Genomic DNA, 18,409 nt, shown 5'->3' on the forward strand with positions numbered 1-18,409 from the left:
GTATGAGCGCGGCGGACGGACGTGCGGTGGATTGTGACCGGTTGTTGGACGCGAGTGCGCTCGTAACCGCTTAGAGACTATGTACAGGCGCGGGGGACGAGGGTGAGGGAGTCTGCGCGGTCCCCGGCGTGCCAGGATTCTGTTGCACAGAGTAGGAGTTATTTTGTCGCGAGTGCTGCTGTTGGTGCGACGGGTGATGATGATGGTGATGGTGATGGTGATGATTTTGATGTTGCTGATGGTGGTGATGGGAAGTCGATGGATTGATGGTCGCGTGATTTTGCATGAGGTTCAGGTTGAGGGGGTAGGATAAGGGGGAGCCCAGGGCCGTTGCGGCAGAGGTACTGCAGGCACCGGCTCCGGGCCCCACCGGGCTCAGTGCATGCTCATCCCCGCGTGCGGGTGGTGGGCCGCCGGTACGGAGGTTGCGTGATGATGAGGATGGTGCATTAGAGGAGGGAGATGCGGGTGGTGGGGATGGTGTGGGGTCAGAGGCGGCGGGGTCATCTGTATTGGAGTCATGGGGGTTGTCGGCTGATGGCCGAGAGTGGTGGTGGTGGTCTGGGGGGAGGTGGTGTTGCTGGTGTCCTGACCCGCCGCCACCGCCGCTGCCGCTGCCGCCGCCGCCGCCGCTGCTGCCAGCTGCTGCTGCTGCTGCTGCTGCTGCTGTTGCTGCTGGGCCTGAGCCGGCTGCTGCGGCGGCTGCGGCTGCGGCACCGAGCTGGAAGTGGGACTCTGCTGACTCCCGTTGTCCTCGCTGTCGGAGCAGGAGTCGGCCGACGAGCTCCCCGCTCCCCCCTTGCCCTTGCTGCCGCTGCTGCTGCTGCTGCTGCTGTGGGTCTTGACGTGCTTCGCGAGATGGTCGCTGCGCATGAACCGCTTGTTGCAGACCGGACAGGCGAATCTCTTTTCGCCGGTGTGGGTTCGAAGGTGCCGCTGCAACTCATCCGAACGTGTGAACCGCTTGCCACAGAAAAGCCAGTTGCAAACAAACGGTCGCTCACCAGTGTGCCACCGTAAGTGGGCCTTCAGATGCGACGTTTTCCCGTAGACCTTGCCGCAACCCGGTATGTGGCAGCTGTGGATGTTCTTCTTCCTGAGGTGCACGCCGGCGGGACCGAGTCTCTCGGCTTCTTGACAATTCGGACAATCGCAGGTGGCGCGCCCGGTGTAGCGTCTTTGCGAGCGCGGCGAGGGCGCTTGGCTGACGCCGGCGCCCCCGACGCCGACCCCGCCGCCGCTTCCCTGAGGACTTCCGGCACCGGCGCCGGCGCCGGCCGTGGCGGCCGTGTGGTGATGAAGCCCGAATCCGGGCGGCCCGCCCGGTAACATCGACTTGTACGTGTCTTGTAGGAGATTGTGGCCGGCCGTCGTGGCTGTGGTCAGCAGGTGATTGCCAGCGAGCGCGAGGCTCGTCGAGTAGTCGGCCGAGTAATTGGCCATTTGCGCCGCGTGGACGCCGACGCCGACGGTGCTGCTCACGTCCAGCCATCCGCCGGCGGTCGCGGCCCCGTGCACGTCCCACCAACCGTCGCTCGCTTTAATTCCGCCGTGCGTCGCGCCCGGCATCGCGTTGAACGGCCACGACTCGTACGGATGCCTGCCGTACACCGAGCCCAGGGTCGCGCTCTCGACTTTGCCCAGAAGACTGCTCTGATGGTGGTGCGGATCGCCGGCCGGTTGGGCGCTCGCCGTTCCGGGAAAATACAGTTCGCTACCATATTGCGGCGCGGTCGAGGCGCAAGATGTTACCGGCGCCCTGGCGTAACCACCGGTGCTGCCGGCGCTGCTCGTCGCCGCCGGTCTCTGGCTCACTCCCGTCGTTGTGCACCCACCGCTACCGCCTCCTCCTCCTCCTCCTCCTCCTCCACCTCCGCCGCCACCTCCCCCGCCTCCGGTATGCTGTGGCGAACTGCCGCTGCTCTGCGGGCTCTTCTTCCAAGGGTGAAAACCCTTGCCCACGGCTGCGTCTGCCAACGGCGGCGGGCTCTTGCTGCTCAGTTTGTTACATTGCGCCGCCAGCATGGCCAGGGGCGTGCCTCGTAGTCCCGGATGATCCTGTAACATCATCGAAAAATCTACACTCACCCTATGGTCTATACGTAATATCATAATTTTGTTTCGTAAGAATAGAGCTTATCGGTATCGGACTCTCGCGTAACAAGTTCGTCCGATCAATGTTCGCGGGCTCGCATGATCTTTATTGCCTATTTACAATGTGCTAACAACGCTCGTGCGCGCGTTACCAATCTTTTTCAAAATTTCTTCAACATCGGAAGCGCTCGTTATGGAACAATCTCGTCGGCGCGATTACGCAAATCGGTAATAACAACTCTGGAGCGAATTATGTATCGCGCGTATCGATTCACGGGACTATCGAGATACTTTTTCGTGCTAGCGCGGATCGTAATATCGAAATCTGGCGGCCGGTGGACGCCCATAATCGTCCAGCCGCGTCTAAATCGATCTAAAAAGAAGCTCCGGTCCGGGCCCAGGCCCAATGAGAGAGAGAAAGAGGAAAGTCTTCCCCTAAGGGCGTATAATGACACTAAATTACCGCTCCTATCCTAGAAGAGATCCAAGATTAGTCGCTGAAAGTAATGAGATCCGGACAGACCGGCCGCTCTACCTAGGCCGCTTTCATGCAAATTGTTCTCGAATCGAGGCACAAGGTCGACGTACATTTTCCACATGCCATATTAAACGACCCGAAATAACGTGGGAAAATATGCCGCGGTTTCAGAAACGAAATGTGGAGAAGATCAAGATCAATCCGCTTGAAATATTGCGCAGATATGCAAACGGCAATGGCCATACAGAAATTACAATTCTTAAAAGGAACGTAATGAACTCTTTTCCTTTCCTTGATGCAAATTGAATAAATTCAATAACGACACAATTTGTGCGTGGGACGGATTCCACGGCGGATTTCAATGAGCCTTCCAATTCCGAGAAATTCACGAAGCACTTCGTGCTTTTCGCGCACGCGGCGCGAGGAATTATAGGGAACGCAATTTGTGTGCGAGCTAAAAATTAGAGCGAACGGCAGAAGCCGACTGAAACTTTGGATAACGAACTTCATCAAAAGCAGCCCCATGCAAATCGCTCGCGGGGGTAGCGCGGAGGTGAAAGGACAAGGAGAGTGTCGGCGGCTACCGAAGGGCCGGAGGCTGAAGAGGAGAGGTCCCGAAGCGGATTTGGACGCGGAGAGGTAAAAGCGGCGAGAGGGTCCGCGGAAGCGGCAGGAAATTAAGGTCTGGAGGGCCGCGCGGCCATTAGCAGCCGGCGCCATGGAGGCGACACGCCCCCACGTGGATTCAACCTTGCGCCAGCAACATCGGTGAAAGACAACGAACGCGCACACCCTTCCAGGATGGAGAGGTCGACGATGAGAGCGAGAGAGGTGAAAGAAACGAGAAGGAAGAGAAGGGAAAAAACGGAGAAGAGTCGGAGACCACACTATGGTCGATCTATCCTTCGAAGAGAGATCCGGAGTCCCGCTCGGTTGCCCCGATCATTCATCAACGCGCACAACAAATGTCCCGCTCATATTTCTTTGCGGTAACATGACACATTGTTGTTGTATTATGATCGTTATTTCGGATGCGCTCGTGGCGCCGTTTCAAGGCCTTTCGGTTGATTAAGTGCCGTTATCTTTTTTTATCGTAAAGATAAAATAAACAAGTTAAACAAGTTAAGTATTAAAATACAAATACATTTGTATTTGTAAATATTATGTACCTGTGGAGGAAGCTTTGTAAGTCAAGCGAGATATCTATAATTTACGCTTGAACAACGAGACGTCGGAAGGTATCGAGCGAAAGTTATTATTCCGAGAAATCTCTCCGGACGCGCTGTGTGATTGCTCCCCGTTACGATGCTCTCGACGAATGGGAGCGCTCGTTGACGCGGAGGTCGTAGAGGGTGACGACTGGCACGGGAGAATCGCGGAGGGTTGAAAGGACGCGAAATCGTCTCTCCCGCTTTTACGTCGAGAGGGAGGCGGAAGGTTAGCGCGGCCGAGATCGCAACGGGGTTGAGTGTCTCTCCGCCGGTGTACGAGCCACGCCCTCTTCAAGCTCGATGAGTGCAGGTTGTAGGCAGGCCACGTATCGATCCGCCGGGACAATATGACAGTGGCCTGCGGAGACAACGACGTCCCTCGATCAGAGCCCTCTCCCTCTCCCTCTCTCTCTCTCTCTCTCTTTCCCCCTCCCTCCACAGTCTCCATTGCGGAAACCCTACGCGTGGATGCACGCTCTCCATGGCGCGTCACGCGTACGCGTTAACCATCTCGATCTCTTGACTACTTCAATCACGTTTCATCATCGTCACTTTTGCGTCTATCCGCTTCATAAAAGTGCACAGCACGCTTTCTTCCTAATGAAATATCCAATCATTTCTGGATTTTCGAGCCTTAAATTTGAATTAAGAGATCGTTCGGTTCTCGAGCGAACGCGATCGATGGCGGAACCCTGTCGCCAGCGGAAGTGCGACGTCAACGACGTCGTGTGTAGGTGAAAAATACGTAGTACGAAATTGGCAGAGCGTAAAGAGTACCAAACTACTCGGCACCGGCGAGGCCGGGCGAGGTCCCTCGCGCCCTCCTGTCGGCACGGTTGAAAGGGAGCCGACGTGAAATGGGCACCGGTAGGATCCTTTGTTTTAGCCGCGTGACGTCACGCCCCTCGTAGCCAGCTAGGACTAATAATGCCTCGAGCTACGCCGCGCATAAATTAAAACGAAGAATCCTCCGCTTGTCTCGCCTCGTCCCGCGTCCCACGCCGACTCGGATCTTTTTCCGAGAACTCATTCGCGCCGAGTCGCGCGATTGCTTTCCGACTGGTGGCGAGGCCTCGAACGTGCCAGGAAGTATCGACCGCCGGCACGGAGATCGTTAACGAGATCACTCGACACTCGACACTCGACACTCGACACTCGATACGACGCGGCGCCGGACGGCGGAAAATAAAGCGGAAACGCCGGCGATCGTTCGAGCACAGGCCACGTGACAGCTGAATACGGGGGAGGTAAAAGACCCGATAGGCGAGGGTGCGAAGCAACAAACCGTAGGGTGTCTACCGGTCGAGCTTCGTGGCGAACCGCATCCGACGTCCATGTCAAACTTTCATTCCCCTTTCAGCCTGAAGAGAACCCTCGTTCGCACCATCAGGCGAGAGACGCGCATCGGTGATCGGTATTTTGTGCATGCACACTAACAAAGACATCGAGAAAATTCGACAAATTCGTTCAAATAATTTCACCTTTAAATGTGCGAAAGAAATACTTTTTTCTTTTTTAAAAATAACGAAATATTTCCTCTGCAAATTTCGATTAGAACGCAAGTTTTTTTTCTTTTTTTGTTCGAGGAACGAGTTGAAAATTTATTTTCGCTATCAAGTCGTTGTCGTCGAATTAGAGACAATTAAACGAACAGACGCGGAGGAGCCGCGGAAAAAGCATTGCTCCATAATGAAGCGCCGTGCAAAATTAGTCTTTTCTGCTTTCGGTGTAAAAAGTGTCGGTCGTTCTCGAGAGCCATTGACCGCGATCTTCAAGCACCTGCCGAGCCGGCATGGTCGAGTTTCTGATTGGATCCACCTGCATTGAGCAGCCCCCAACCAGTGGTATTGACAAACTACTTCAGCAAGTCGGACTTTGCGTATTTTACTTTCTAGCTTTCTATAAATGAATATTGTATAACTGACTCGTTTTCCCTTTTTTTATATCTGCTCTTGATTTTTTTCTCATTTTTATAAGCAGTCCGAAGTGCTTTAATTGCGATAACGGCGTTATCTCGTTCCATTGTGAAAATAAATACTACTTAGCATTTAATAATGCTGAAAAAAATAACATTTGTAGTCGTTATCGACTTTAAACTCACATCGTAAAATATAAAAGTCATCTCGTTTATATTTCAAGATATATTGCAATTTTGAGATATTCATATCAAAGAAAAATTCTGAATTAATCCCAAGGCACAATCCATTTCGTACTTATCACAGAGCGCACGGCGGGAATTCATTTCGTGCGAAGGGAAAGGGTTGGGAATATTATTTAACAAAGTACGTAATATCTCAGATAAGTAATGTAACTATTATTACCATGCAAATTGTAACACGTTGCAGATACGGTGTATACCATCGGATTATAATTTAAAATGATATTGTTACCTTTGCCTCTCGAACGATCTCGTTGGCATTCCCTTTACAATCTCGATACGCTTACGCGGCGGACACGCAAAACATTTCGCGGAGGGAGAAGGAAAGGGGGGAGGGGGAGGAGAAGGGGAAGGGGGGGGGGAGAAACGTACGCCTAGATCGAATACGCGGTCGAATTGTTCAACGTTGATTTCCATACCGCGCTAATTACCCGTCCAGGTACAAGTCGGGCAAAACGCGTTGTTGCGAGTGGCACGGAATGCCGTTGCACGTTATCCGCGGCCGCGGTCTTCGTCGGATCGTCGTGGTGCAACAGCGCCGGGTGTAATACGTCAACGAGGGGTTTACGCGAAGCAGGCCGCCTTCCCTCGCGGCGCGGTGCGATGCGATGCCGGCGATAATACGAATGCGGGTTACTTCGAATGCTAATTATTTGTTTATCAGCCTCCGCATGCAACCGCGCCGGCACGCAGGCAGTGTCCCGATAAGAAGCGGTGCCCCTTGAAGCTGTTGCGCGCTAGGGGTTATATGCGCCTCGGCTTCGGCCTCGCAGATAATTGCGGCGATTATAAAAACGTCCGCTTTGCCTCGGTCGTCTCTTTCTCGTTATCGGGCCAGCCGTCAACTTCGATATACTCGTTTCCTACATCGTTTCCTACGTTCGTTCCACAGTTTCTCTCTCCCGATTCCTTTTCCTCGTCCCGATTCGATATTCTCTGCCTCCCCTCGTTCTTTACTGTCTTCAAACATAAATTAAAATTTAATACGCACGATCAAATTAAACGTATATGTACATATTCGTACGGTGAATGACGATATAAACGCGGTAAGAACACGAGGTTTTGCTAATAGCAGAAATTTCTAGTTTGCAGAAATGTTGCGTGACGCAAAACCGCACGTTACGATGATAGCTCGGACAGAAAAAAAAAAGGGAAATAAAAACTTTTTCCCGTTGATTACGAGACGCGTTATCTGAGCAACCTCGTTACATTTATAAAGTTAATTATGTGATAGTACTATCCACATAGCGTTCATATACCTATGGTGACCACGCGTCACCTTTTTGTAAAGGACAATCCCTTACTTCCAAGCTGTCCTTTAAATTTATTTTTTTTTAAACTAGATTTTGTTTATGCAATTTCTGCGACGTTAAACAAAAGCAAATTTAACGTGACTATGTCTCGAGAGGTAAATTTTCAGTTTTACAGCACGTAGTTGACGTTCGAGTCGCACGCATGTATAATATTCGTCATTTTCTTTCCTTCTCTGCCTCGAGTCGCGAAAATCTCTTCGCGTTGGCGACTCGTTTTCCTTCCGCCTCGTTTCTCCGGCTTCGCAAAACAGGACGGACCCCTCGATCGACCGGTAGCGATGGAACGAAAATTGTATATTCGCACGCAACGCGCGACTGCCATTATACGCGGGAGAGAAGCTAGCAGCCGCGAGGTCGTCGGTCCTCCTTTCAACAAAATGGCGCTGCTTTTCTTGCTCGTCGGTATCTCGCTTTTAATCTCGCGCGCGACACTGACCGCGTCCCCACCCCCCCTAACAAATGGATTTTTAACTCGTTCCATCTAAGCGACTCCGGGATCCACCCAGTGACGAACGTCAGTGGCGATCAACTCACCGTAGACGAGCGACTCGGCGTATCACGCGTAGTCATCGGCGATCATTAACGGGACGGAGGCGAGAAGGAGGGGGGGGGGGAGAGAGAACGAGACGGCTAGATTGCTTAAACTCTGAAGAACGAATAAACTTATCATTTCTCAACTTATCTTTCACTCTTCGTGACGCGAATAAAATAAAATCTGGATTTATTCATAAAATATGAAGACCGCTCTGCCGCTCTTTCGCAGCATATATACGTTGCAACCGCACGTGCGAGACGTTTATTAATGCTGGAAATCCAGTGAAAGAGAATTAAGTAATACCTCTCTCTTATCCGTCCGCCGTGTCGTTCGCTCATAAATAATTATTAGCAAATTAAATTACGCGAGATAAATTTTTCTGAATATTAGGAAACGCGCGCGCGCGCGCGCGAGAGAGAGAGAGAGAGAGCGCAAGGAACAAAAGAAAAAAAAAAGAGATTTTCTGCAAAGGACGGGATTAATAATCTTATTCATGAGTGACCGCAGACCGGCGCCGAGCAGCGCACTGTGACGGAACCTCCGTTAGTTCCCACTGGAGCCGAGCTACCTGTTATCCTTTGCCTGCTAAATTATGTTTTTTAATTAAATCCATCGTAAAGGAGCGGCTCGCCTGTATACCTCACTCGCCGCCCTTCTCGGCCCTTTCCTATTTCTCTTCTCGCACGCCGCGTTACGAAAGAGCCGATCGTACATCCGAGAGTGTCTACGTCGGGTAACCGTGGCTCGAGGCCAAAACAGGGAGCTATCCAAATTTATTCGGCTATCCTATAGCCCCGGAGGCATCTCCTATCTCGCCCCCCTTTTTGCTCCTTCTCCCGACAGCATCGAGTTTTTGTTCTTTTTTTTTTCCTCCTTCGCGGACCCTCGACAAATTTCAAATCGCCCTTGGACCTAATGATTTCCGGGTAAAGATGTAAATCGGCTTCGATATTGCGGGATATTTTTCTATTTGGCATACAAATTTCGGGACAAATTTTATCCATCGCGTCCGTCCGCGTGGATCATCGATCACGTGAGAAAGGTACAAGAGGTAGCACTTTCCATTTTAGAGAGATCACGACGAGAAAGAAGCGGATGGGAAATCCGGGACAGACAGAGGAGAACGACTATCAATTCATTAGCTCTCGTAAATCCATCGCCTCCCTCCCGCCGGCGTTGAATATTAAGCGGGCATTACGTGCTCTGGTTATAACTCGCAGCCAGTTAACACCGGTATCATCCTCCTTCGATCTTCCGCAATTTCTACGCACGGTTACTTCAAAAGTGGTCTTCGGGCTTGAGAACGGCTCATCGCGAGGCTTCGACGAGGAGAGCTGCTCGGTAACGCTGCTCCGATTGGTTTCCAGCAAAAATCGCGACTCGTTTTTCGAGCGTTACGTCTTCATTAGGATAATGAGGGCGGCATAAATCTCGAGGGGCACGTCGCTTTGTGCGCGCGCGCGCGCGCGCGCGCGCGTGCGCGCTTCCAGAATGCCCTTGTCGAGGGACGACGGAAGCGGCCGTACATTTGCATAGAGTAATTTAGTGGTACATAAAATTCCGCAGCCAATTAGCGCCGGAGTGTCTGATCTATCGCCCGACTAGCCGTTTCACCGCGTTCACTCGCCGCGAAACGCTTCTAATTTGGGAAGACGGTGATCTCCCCCCCCCCTCCCCCTACCCTTCCTTTAAGAGCAGAGAGACATTCTCGTCCCAATAAAAACCCACGTCTTGGCGCAGATTTTATCATCTTATGCGATTTTTACTGTCAGCCGGGTACTCTGCTCTCGCTGCTTTTACTATCTCGACAGGCCACCCACGCTAATATTCATATTCGCGGGAAAGTTTTTATCTTTCGAAGCGCAACTTGAATTTGCATCTAATTAAAGCACTAAAAGTATCATTTGCAAACACACAAATTAAAAATGTAATCGCCGCCTATAGGCGATAATAATGAATTTCTGTATGTAATTTTTATATATAGAAATTTTTTATTTAAATCCTAAGCTTTTTTATTACATTCTTTTATTCTAAATTCTAAGAGGAAAAAAATCGTTGCGAAGCAACGTGATATATCAGTTTAGCGTTTTTACTCACAGTTCCGAAATTGGAGGCTATTAGTAATTCTGGGTTCTCTCGACCAAGCTCACCGAAAGCTTCGTACGAAAGCGGATCAAGCACGGAAAGCGCGAAACGTTGTATGTCGGAAGCCATGCATTAGCATATAGACGGAGTTGCCTTGTGGCGATGGTGTCGAGTAGGTAGGTAGCCACGAGGGGCTCTTATTTATTAACGATGTATTCTTCACCGCTACGCCGTATTTGTTCTCACTTTGTTCTCGTTAACCCTTTCCACCTTCTTCGACCGTGAGGTCCGCGCGCGGAACTATTCGACTAAATAAAACCAATTTGACCGGGATGGAGTAGGAGCGTATGCGGTAGCGGTCAAAGAATGACTAAGCCGGACAAGTTGATTAACTCTCTGATGCACTATTCAATTTCGATCTAAAAATTTCATATAATAGCAATGAAATGCGGCCAAGTGACGATCAAGTTTTTAATAAAAAAAATTATTATTCAAGCAATTCAAGCAGAAACACGCAATATCTATAAATTTCAATCAGATTGTTAATAATCTTTTTCTTACCTATACAGATATGAGGAACAAAAAAAATGTAAGCGAAAATATATATTTCATTGAAATGGAATTCAAAATTTTGTCTTACATCATCCATTTATTTTCCTTCTGTACGATTTATGCTTTTCTAAATGTTCATTCAGTTATTTAGGATACTTCGGTCTCGGAGCGTTTAATAAATTTCTCTATCTACGGGTCACCATTCTCCCGGACGTTCACAGCTGCTTGTAACTCGCAGGGACTAGCGACAATAATTTCTGAATAGCGCGTCGGGCTCGGCCTCCTTATTATGACGCGTGAAAGGCGCGCGGTCATAAGCACGCCTTTATCAGCCGTTCAGGTAGACTAGCCCTGGTCCGCTTCTCGATCGTTCGCCCTCCTAGACGTGTCTGCCGAAAAACCTCCCCGTCCTCGTATATTCTGAGTTTTATAGCTGCAGCTACACGGTGGTCCCGGTCGGCGGCTTTCTTTCAATTACGAAAGTTCCACGTAGAATCGACGTGTAAATAGCGTCGACGCGGAGTCGCTTGGCAGAATCATAGGCCGATAAATTAGACCTGTATTAGCATTTAAACGATGGAGCGGTCCATCGGCGATCTCGATGGCTCTCGATTACACTGCGAGAGCCGCGAAACGAGAGAGGAACGAGACGGCTTGTGCCATCTCCCGCCATTGCGTCGATTAGACGACGCGCTGGATGGTCCTCCGTCATTGAATAGGGGAGGGGGGGGGGAAATATTCGTCGTCATTTTCGGAATCGCTTTCTCCGTAAAAGAATTTCGCGGAATGTATAAATATAGTTTATTCAGAAGTGATTTTCTCACGCTATGACAATTTCCCGTTTCAGAAATAATTTTCAATTATTCCGACGAGAATTTACAACGAGGAAACGTAGTGTGCCGCGTATTTTATTAAGCGCGATAAAATTATTCATAATTTTAGTAATAATGCACATAATGCTTCTCCTAGAATAGAAATATTAAAGCGGCGTAACGACCTTCCGGCGAATAGACGAAGGCCAGACGAGTACATCTTAATATTTGATAGCTATCGTGTCCATGAAAGAATACGCGGAATAATTACGGGCACACTCGTTCTCCCACATTCACGCTTCGTGAACTGAATTTCGAAGTTTAAATAATTCATGGAAGCGTGTACGAAGTTGTCGAGATCGTGTTTTTCGCTCGCCGCGCCGGCGCGTCCAAAGTAACACGCGCTGCGAAGTCGGATCGAACGATCTGTGCGATTCTCGCGACGCATTTCGTCGCCGCGATATGCATACGATTATCGTCCTCGTAACTTGGCAAACGGTCCAATCTCGTCCGAGGAGATGGACAAGACCGGAGGATGACGGAGATTGGACGGAGAGTACCGACCCTCTTCCGAGCACATCGACCACACACGCGGTATCACCTGCTCCCGAACGATATTATTTATCCGGAGCATTTCCAAGACGATCGCCGATACGGAGGCAGGGCAGTTTAGGAGACGGCATCGTAATATAGTCGCGGGGACGTTTTACGGAGACGCAAAGGAGCCGGCCGAACGTATGCACTCGGCACTCGGCGCGAAATACGCGGACGAGCGAGCTGATAAATTTACGCCGGGCGGCTCGCCTGTGATCGTCGTAAATGGGCCTTTTTATGGGACGAAAGCTTATTGAAGCGCGGAAATACAGCGCGGTCCCGCCGATATACGCGGCTGCCCTTTCGCGCGATTACGAGCGGAATCTCCCCCCCCCGGATGCACGCCACCGTCGTCGCGCCCGTCCGCAGCGGGGAGGGCTTGCACCTGCAGATATTTACGTTCACTTAAAAAGTCATAAAGACCCGGCGCCTCGGTAAATCTACGCGCGGCGCGCACTCCTCGGGGGTGATAACGAGCGCCGCGAACGACACTCGCCGGCCTTGAAGACGGCCCGCGCCGAGAAACGTGGCCGGGAGGAGATCGATGTGGCCTGGCTCCGGAAATCGAATCGCGATGACGCGCCGCGGCCCCGCGTGTGCAATTTAAAGCGGTAATGATGATAGACGCATTTGCGCATTTGTTTTCGGTAAAATGACATAAAGATGTCCTCGCGCGATAAGCGTCGAGAGGCGCGCACTTTAACATTTTTTTGCGTTAATATATACCTTCCAATATGACTTTATTACACGTCGCGCCCGCTTTCTTATTTCCTCACGTGGCCCAAGACGCTAAAAAAAACTCCCCGAGTCGGCGAGGTAGGAGGAAGGAGTTTCGGGATACACACAAGCGAGCATCCTCTCGCGAACGTGATACGATCGGGGTCGGCGGATCGGCGAGTGCCAGGATTCCGCTGCACCTGCGTCGTCGTTCCTCGAGCGAGATTGGCGTCTAATCGACGGCCACCGACGTGGCGTTTGGACCACGATGGATAACGACCGGATTGGATCGTTGGCGAGGCAACTTGCGACTGGTCCGCGCGTGACGATTTCCTCTCCTCGTGCGCGCTTTAATCGTCGGCTTATCGGGTTCGGAAGGATAAACAAAAGCATACCGCGTCGAGGCGAGCCGCAACGAGGTAATTTACCGGCGGATGACCCGCTCCTCTGTCGCTCCGGCGGATCCTCGCGTCTACGCGTCGGGGCCGTGTAATATAGTCGGCCGCCTCTCTCGCCTCCTTCGCCGAACGGGGCGACGTGTTACCGATGGCGTTACGGCAACAAACCGGCACTAAATCACCTTTGGCAGACCACGTGAACCCGTTCATCTCGCCGGCCGGACGCAGCTGCTAAAGTAAAGCGGTTAAAGATCCAATCTCTCGAGGAAAGAGCCGCGCTCCTTCCCCTCCTTCCTCGTCTCTCGGCGTTATAATATTTCGAGCAAAAAGACGCGCGCGCGCGCGCGCGATCCCGAGAGCCGCCTCGCAAATAGCTCGAGAACTCGTAAAGATTCGCACGAACGTCAACGATAGAATTTCCTACGTCCCGTATTCCGCGACCTCGGCATTGATCACTTCGCAATTCTCCTAAATGACCGCTCCGCGTCCTTTTTCACACGTATCGTAATCTGTAGACGAATTAAATATATATAAAATAATTCGTATGAAATATAATTGGTATTACAAAATTAATAATAATCATGTACGTGTATAAGTATTTTAAATTCCGGAATGTTGCTACCGGAGTATGGCAAAGTTTCCATAGAGCTGTCACATTTAAGTGGGTGACTATAGATGTACTTAACACTGTGCTGCGAACACATAACTGGCGGGACTATAAATCTACTCGGTTGCGAAACAGGTGGCTCTATTCTCGAAGAAAGTGAGCTTTACACACGCACACAAAGACGCAGACGCGCGGACGCAGACACGATGGTGAACGTCAGCGGGTTGATTCTGGCGTTTAATATATAATAATATAAAATGCATTATTTATCGTAATAATATATTTCTGTTTGTATTGATTCATTACGTACAAATCACCGCGCGTTACATCATTATTAACGGCGACGTAGCGTCGGCGCGGAGTCCCAACCGTACCGGGCTCTGTAATGGGCTCTAGTACTAGACTCGTAATAAGCGAGCCGATAATGTCAAGGGGTTAACGTAAAGATCACCGGAATAGATCAAGACGCGACTGCACGTTGCCTAGTTGCGTGTGTCTAGTTTGTCTAGAACGAAAGTCCGCGCGAGCGAACGGCCAGGCATCGATCGCGTTCGAAGCCGAGAGTGAACGCCGCGTGCGATCCGCGCGAGGCGGTCGAGGCGTCGCACTCGCGAAAGAGCGTTTTCCGCGTAAAAATTTAAATAATACGTCGGCGAGCGTCGTGTGTTACGGATAGCAATTTAGAGAGGGCCCGCAAACGGGCCACGGGTTAAGGCGAAGGCAGAATTAAGCGGTCCTCTTCTTTAGCGGTCCGCCAACGAGACGCTTTACGATCGGTACACGCGCGTAATACCTATAATCGTCGCGCGTGTAATCCGTGCCTGAGAAGAGTGCCTGGGCTTTCTATCTCGTTAGCGCTTGGTACGGAATGAAAATCCGTTTTGAAAAATCGCCGGTTTTAATTCGCGAATCGTTGGGAATAAAATTTTTAACGCGTCCCGAACGCGTTCCGCGTGGTGAATCTCTCGGGAATCCTCGGCGCGACACACCGACAAGGGAAACGCAGGAGCGTGGAAAACGTTTGCGTAAAAATGAAAGAATAATGGAGACAAATATGGAAATGATAAAGGTGGAGCCCGTACGTGCGTTTAGAGAAAGCTTGTCGCTCGTGTGCGTAATTGACATGACGTGAAAAATACCTTTAATGGCGTCGGTCGACGAAGCGATAAAGTTTACCGACACGCACGTAGCTCTGTTATTAAAGCCAACTGAAACACCATTAAAAATATTTCTCACGTTGTCTATTACGAGAGATCATAATTTTAGATATTTTCTTATTTTATACGGGGCTGTTACCGGGTATATAGCATTACAATTAATAATTCGCGTCTAATAGAGCGGTACATCGATGACATTTCACTTTAAAGGACGGTTTGGCCTACGCGGGTATAAAATCGCAGTCTATTTAATAATTCACTCGAAACGTAAGTACCACGGCATTCGAATCAATCAACAAAATACTGACGTACAATGTTGAACGTGTGTATCTATGGAGTATTGAAAAATATTGAAATATTGAAGCATCTAAGGAAAACTATTGTTGTTTCGATGGTATCGTTAGTATCCATAGCCACGCAGCCGACATTCACGAACATCGTGTATGTGTGTGTGTGTGTGTGTGTGTGTGTGTGTGTGTGTGTGTGTGTATGTGTGTGTGTATACACAGGTATCTGTACCGGCAAATCGACCGGTTGTCCGGATCTCGAACAAAATGGTTCGCGTGTCTTCCGCGCCAACTTCGCAAAATTTATTGCTCCATCGTGCTTTCACACGGTAGATCCGCGATACGCTCGCTCGTTCGTCTTATCTCGCAGCGAATCGCGCGTTTTGAAATTATGTTAATCATCTCTCCCGACGTTACAGTTCGGACTTCTCGGACGACTCCATAAGCGAGACTTTCCGACCGTCAAGTTCCACGATTCCGATTCAACGAGCGAGAATCGGACATTTTTTTTTTCTCATCATCGTCGTCGTCGTCGTCAATCGGTATCCTTTATCAGGAAGTAAGATTCAAATGGCAATGGATTTAATTTACGGAGAGACGACACGCGCACACGGCGCTCGTTGTCGCCGATTGTAAATTCCGCCCGGGGTTATGAGAAAAGAGGATCATGGCTTAATATAATTTGCGAACACAGGACCAGGAACGCGTGGAATCAGTTTATCTGATCGTCGCTATTGAATCGCTCCATTAGGAGCGCATCTAATCGCGAGCCGACCCTCGAAGCGACGTGCCACCCTCGTTCTCGAGGACCTCCGGGCCTCGGCGAGACGCCCTGCAACAGACTGTGACATATTAGGCTACCCCCGCCCTCGCGTCAAAGGGGCATCATTCCTGGCTATGAGGACCTCGTAAAGAGGGGTGGCGGCCGGATTTATTGTTTCACGATTTGTTGGACGAGCGGGCGGGCGGACGGGCCGTGGGAGCGAGATCTGTCGCGGTCGGTTTCTCTTCGGGGGGGTGCCTGCGGATCATGCGGACAAGCCGCATAAATATATTACCGTCGCCGTCGCGGAAAGATTGCGAGCGACCGGAGACGGTTGTGCCGAGGAGGAGCCGGTAATGCTCGCGAGCACGCGAGTGGATGCTTACCGTCGCGCCTTTCAGCGATTTTATCGCCGCGACGGAAGTTTGAATAATCGTTTACTGTCGGGTGAATTACACCGCTCCGACCGTGTGATATGCGGGATATGTCTAAACCACGCCACGGTAAGTTAATAAATTAAATTCACCGCGAATGTTGGCAATCTCGGGACATCTAATTAGACGGGTCGAAATAATATTAACATTAAATAAAGATATGGCACATCGTAAAATATTAAGTATTGGAATTTAATATTGAGAAATCCTTAAGGTACACGCGCGTCATTAACGGAGGAGGGGGTATGAAGGGAGGGAGGGGGGGGGAGGGAGAAGAGACAGAGATTAAATGTTAAAAGAGAGAAGATGCTGCTGCATTGGCGATGATTATACTAATGCTCGATGATAGAGAGCTTCGTAAATAAGCGGCTAAACATGGAAAGCCATGTGAAATCCCCCTGCACATAAAAATTCATAAATGAGCGAACGAGAGAACGTTCCCTCGATTCTCGAGGACGCGCCATAAATCGTCGTCCTTCCGCGGGAGAGGGATTCCGTTTTCCTAATTCACTGGCGGATGTCGCGCCGGAATAGAACATGGCGGGGGCGCCGTCCGATCCGTAAATCTAACGGTATCGGCGACGTCCGACGACAACGACGACGACGACGACGTCCGACGAGGACGGCGGGGTCGTTACGCAATGCGCGGAGAGGATAATTCGTCACCTCGGGGTACGTGGAGAGCGCGATAGGGATACCGAAATGTAAATTATCCTGCGAGAACACGGGCGAGCGAGCGAGCTAAACTGTTGGAAAATCAGAGTCGCGTCCCGTTGACCGGTCCTCGTCCGTTAATCCGGTTTCTCCCTGCCGGCGCGGTCGGTTTTCTTATTACTCGAACTACTACTATGTAACTACTACGTAAGATCCTCGATACGATCTAAATTCGTCGAGTACTCGGTCAGAGTCGCCTCGCGAATCGATTCTCACGAAAATGCAGGCGAGGCAGGCCTGCCGCTGCAAGATCTGCCTTCCGTATCGCGCTTTTTACGATCGCGCGTTTTCCTTTCGACAGCCGCGTAAAGACTGCGTCATGTTTGACCGTAGGCATTATCGACAGATATCTAGGCTAAATAGTACCTGCGAGGGTACAATGCTTGATTTATTAAAAGTATCCTTTAAAAGTCACACGTGAAATTTCGACGTGTAACGTCTCGCGCGCGATGTCAATGCTAGATGAAAGAACAAGACAGCTATATTGAGTGCTAAATGTGCGGTGAAAACACGAGTCATAATCTTTAAACTCCCGTCAGACGTTCCATTTGACTTGTCGTTCGTAAGGCGTTATGAGTTATCGATACAACATCCACTCATTAATCATGCACGCCTCGTTGCTCGAAACCAGCTTCTCTTATTTCTGTAATTTATTACGCGGCGCATTATGTGGAAAAGAGAAGACGGAGCCGTCACCGATTTATTTCTGGCCTGACGAGTATATTCGTTTCTATCCTTTCGAAATAGATATGCGTGCGTGCCGTCATTCCCTTTCCGAAAGACTTCGTTGACGGGTCGGGAAACAATTCAGCGCCGGCGTGACGTGAAATAATTTCCGAGGGTTCCGTAAAGGGCCCCCGTCAAGGGGATCAAGTGTCATTACGCGTAACGATTACGCTGCGGCGACTCCGCTTTTATTGGCGTTTCTAAAACGTGACGTATCCTCTCTCGAGTTAGCGGCTTCGTCGCGTAAGCGAGGATAAGGATCGGTTAAGGGGGAGGAGTACGATTACACATCCACGATCGTCGTCGATCGTCACTCGCGCGACGAGAAAGATAGACGCAGCGCGCGCGCTCGATTCAATATCAAAAATCCGCCGCATTCCGCGGTAATAACACGCCGTGCAATTATCCCAGCCATTACTCGAAACTCGTTGGTTCCTCTTTCGCACGCGAGCCGCACGCAACAACCACGATCCACACGCCGTCGTACGTGTGTACGTGGTACCCGAGGCGGTCCGGGCCGCACGAGGTGCGATCGTATATGCATCTGTTAAAAGAGGAAAATCGCGACTGGGCCTCTTCACGTGCGAAATATGCCGGAAGTCGTCGTCGGGGATCCCGGAAGAGGTCGTCCGGCCGGTTTCACGCGCGAAAGAGCTTTAAATTGCTCTGAAAGAAGACGACGCTAAATACGGCTCGCCGGCCAACGGATAGAACTGCGGGACGCGTCGAATATTCGTCACGCGAGAGCGTTTTCCATTCTTCCTTCCTCTTCGG

At 50.5% G+C, this 18,409-nt stretch overlaps 1 protein-coding gene across 2 annotated transcripts in view; it reads right to left on the reverse strand.

Annotated features, from left to right (window-relative positions):
- Window positions 1-6: 6 nt before the first annotated feature.
- Sp1 (transcription factor Sp8) overlaps window positions 7-18,409 on the reverse strand; it is a 35,870-nt gene continuing 17,467 nt past the window's right edge. Inside the window, exons 2-3 of one of the 2 annotated variants that reach the window (XM_025219099.2) lie at window positions 1,005-2,058; window positions 7-936 (exon numbers count right to left, since the gene is read on the reverse strand). In XM_025219099.2, the coding sequence (XP_025074884.2) occupies window positions 71-936; window positions 1,005-2,058 (1,920 nt within the window). In that variant the 3' untranslated portion in view covers window positions 7-70. Of the gene's footprint in view, window positions 2,059-18,409 lie in introns of both variants that reach the window. The other variant, XM_089076388.1, reaches the window with a different exon arrangement.

The sequence above is a fragment of the Pogonomyrmex barbatus genome, unplaced genomic scaffold (genome assembly GCF_055798465.1).
Source record: "Pogonomyrmex barbatus isolate J1 unplaced genomic scaffold, ASM5579846v1 scaffold2, whole genome shotgun sequence".
Lineage (NCBI taxonomy): Eukaryota > Metazoa > Arthropoda > Insecta > Hymenoptera > Formicidae > Pogonomyrmex > Pogonomyrmex barbatus.